At 39.3% G+C, this 3,048-nt stretch overlaps 1 protein-coding gene across 1 annotated transcript; it reads left to right on the plus strand.

Annotated features, from left to right (window-relative positions):
• The first annotated feature begins 405 nt into the window (after positions 1–405).
• LOC147856586 (uncharacterized) lies at positions 406–2,715 on the plus strand. The gene is made up of 3 exons (XM_087329575.1): positions 406–637; positions 1,481–1,737; positions 1,913–2,715. The coding sequence occupies exons 1-3, from the start codon at positions 406–408 to the stop codon at positions 2,285–2,287; spliced, it is 864 nt and encodes a 287-aa protein (XP_087185701.1). The 3' UTR covers positions 2,288–2,715.
• Positions 2,716–3,048: the final 333 nt, after the last annotated feature.

Genomic DNA, 3,048 nt, shown 5'->3' on the forward strand with positions numbered 1-3,048 from the left:
AGGTGTTTATTTTGTTTTTATATTTTTAAGTTTCCATATACATATCTTGGCTTGTGAGTGTCTACGTGTGTGTGTTTTGTACTTTTCTTTTTTCCTCTTTATTTATTTATTTATTATTATTTTCGTAAATCATTTATTTCTTCTCTCTCTCTCTCTCTCTCTCTCTTATTTTCTTCTTGGTGCTTCCGAAATATCGTCTTCTCTTTCTCTTTCGCTCTGTGTGTCTTCATTACAGAGCTCTGTTTTCATGAACAATCAAACTGTCTGTCCTCCCCTTCCTCTCCATCATTACAAGCTCTTCTTCTGACTGGATTCATACCCACACACACACACACACCACCTCTCCTTCCTTCATATCGACCGTAGACCATTCTCTTCCGACTCTTCTTCACCGGGGTCATCATTATGCCCACACTCACACGCTGTTCCAATAATACCTCCTCTCCTGAATACTCCCAAGCCAATTTTAAGCTCTTCGGAGTCACCCTCAACCTCCTCCCGGGCTGTCATGATCACAATGCTGCATTGTCATCGTCGTCTTCGTCAACATGCCTCAAGGGCTTCAGCGTGGGGAACCTAGGCGGCCTCATCACTCCTTCCTCTTCTTCTTCCTCCATTTCAGAGTTGCATCATAACAGTTCTGATCCCCCAGAAAAAGCAGGAAGAGGAGAACCAGAGGAGGAGGAGGAGGAGGAGGAAGAAGAAGAAGAAGAAGAAGAAGAAGAAGCAGACGCAGGTCAAAGGTTGCTAGTCCCGGTGTACCATCAAGGCTACATTTCAGATGCATTACTCGTGCAAGGCTCTTCCACTAGTTTAAGGGATATTAGGAAGAAAGGTAATTACTAATAATGTTGGTTTATACAAGAACCTAAGTGGTAGTATGCCTATGGGTGTATGTACACCCTATGTATGTTCTGATGTTTGTCTGTATTACGATATAATCATATATGTATGTATGTATGTATGTATGTGTATTACGATATGAATCAAATTGCTGGATGTCCACACGTATGTATGCATGCGTATATGTGTGAATTTTAAGTATCTATATAGTGTGTATGTATGCATCATGCATGTTTGTTCCGGTGTGTGGAGGAATGTATGTATGTGTATACGCATATTATGTGAGTATATGTTTGTTTGAGTTCGTAGACATACACATATCTACAAAGACAAACATATACACACGCACACAACACACATATATGTTTATGCATGGATACATACATACAAACACAAACATATACACACGCACACAACACACATATATGTTCATACATACATACATACATACATACATACATACATACATACATACATACATACATACATACATACATACATACTTACATACATACATACATACTTACATACATACATACATACATACATACATACATACATACATACATACATACATACATACATACATACATACATACATACATACATACATGATGACGATGACAATATCAATGACAATATGAACCCATTATAGTTGTATGGTGGCTTGCAGGTGTGCCGTGGAGTGAGGATGAGCATAGGATGTTCTTGATTGGGCTTGAGAAGCTTGGTAAAGGAGACTGGCGTGGTATCTCACGCAATTTTGTAATTACTCGGACTCCCACCCAAGTGGCAAGCCATGCTCAGAAGTATTTTCTCAGACAATCCAACCTCAATAAAAAGAAGAGGAGGTCTAGCCTTTTCGACATAATCTCATCGCCGTTGCCCCATATGGTAAACACAATAACTGACACACAAAGCTCATTTGGCTATTAAACACTTTGAAGCAAACATGAGGGAAAGTGTCGAGGGAAGGGGGGATGCTCTTGTGTGTGTATATATCTATGGATGCCTTTTTAACTATTTGACTTCGAAACTTCTAACATTCCATGATGTTTGTTTGTTGAAGGACCATTGTCATCGAAGAGATTTCGACCTACCCACATCAACCAACCTTGCCAGGGACCTTCTCATTCCCCATCATCACAATGACCTACCACCCATTAAAGCCACAAATAAAAATGCTACTCCTACCTCCCCAGATCTACTCACGAGACAACCAAGCAAGACACTTAACCATGCACACCACTTCCTATTTACTGGTCTTGGTGCAAAAACGACTTTGGAGAGGAGACAAATTGTGGCTTCCTCTTCACTCTGTTCTTCGCCTTCATCTTCAACATCGTCAGTTAGTCGAACTGATGAGATGGTGGAGCTTTCAAGCCTCAATCTAAGCATCGGCCCTCCTAATAGGCCCTCTTATGTTCCACTCTTTGGGAGCTAGCCAACTATGGAAGTAATAACACTATGCTTGTAGTGAATCCCATAAGTGTGGGATAAGTAAAAAACCATGATCTCATACAAAGTACAAGCTCTTCCTTAACATGGTAATGCTTGGGGTAGTAGCCCCTTGAGAATGAATTGGGTTGCTCCACCTCACTACACTTTCTAAGAGCCATTGTAAATAGGCCTCCATCATTCATATACCTTTTGACAATGGCTTCATGGACGAATGATCATCTCATGAGTGCCAATTTTACACCCAAGAGACATTAGAGCTAGAGAAGAAACATCATGGCATCAAGAACTTAAGAGGCTTTTACTCCGTTATTGGATACTAGGAAGCTTTGTTATACACCTCCTAGTTTCCTTTAAAAAATGAGTGGGTGTAATCTTAACACTTGAACTGTGAATGCAAGTTTTCTCTTTCTACTTGGTATGTTCCATTTCTTTACGATACAATGACAAGCCATAAATGCACCTTTTGCTGAGCACCCGATTTTGTAAAATTATTACTGATTTATGGTATCACAACAATAATTGTTTGTGAAAACCACATACCTTTTATTAAATTAGATTGCAAGTAGTTAAATAATCCATGTGAATTCAAGATATCATGAATGTACACAAAATGGTTGGCATAGAAACCCGTCGTAAAAGCAAAATTTGATCTAACCTAAAGATGGGTTGCAACAAAGTGAAACAAAGCTTCACTGTTTACATGGAAGAAGAGAGTGGGTAAACATGCAAAGAAATCTTCAAAGA

Source organism: Azolla caroliniana, unplaced genomic scaffold (assembly GCF_043228905.1).
Source record: "Azolla caroliniana isolate FFs.n. ecotype wild unplaced genomic scaffold, voAzoCaro1.0.p SCAF_13, whole genome shotgun sequence".
Classification (NCBI taxonomy): domain Eukaryota; kingdom Viridiplantae; phylum Streptophyta; class Polypodiopsida; order Salviniales; family Salviniaceae; genus Azolla; species Azolla caroliniana.

Excerpts from the sequence above, each read along its gene's own strand:
- LOC147856586 (XM_087329575.1), top strand. The coding sequence starts at position 406 with ATGCCCACACTCACACGCTGTTCCAATAATACCTCCTCTCCTGAATAC. Across the intron at positions 638-1,480 it reads TTCAGAGTTGCATCATAACA|AATATGAACCCATTATAGTT; the intron begins GTTCTGATCCCC and ends AATATCAATGAC. Across the intron at positions 1,738-1,912 it reads CATCGCCGTTGCCCCATATG|GACCATTGTCATCGAAGAGA; the intron begins GTAAACACAATA and ends TGTTTGTTGAAG.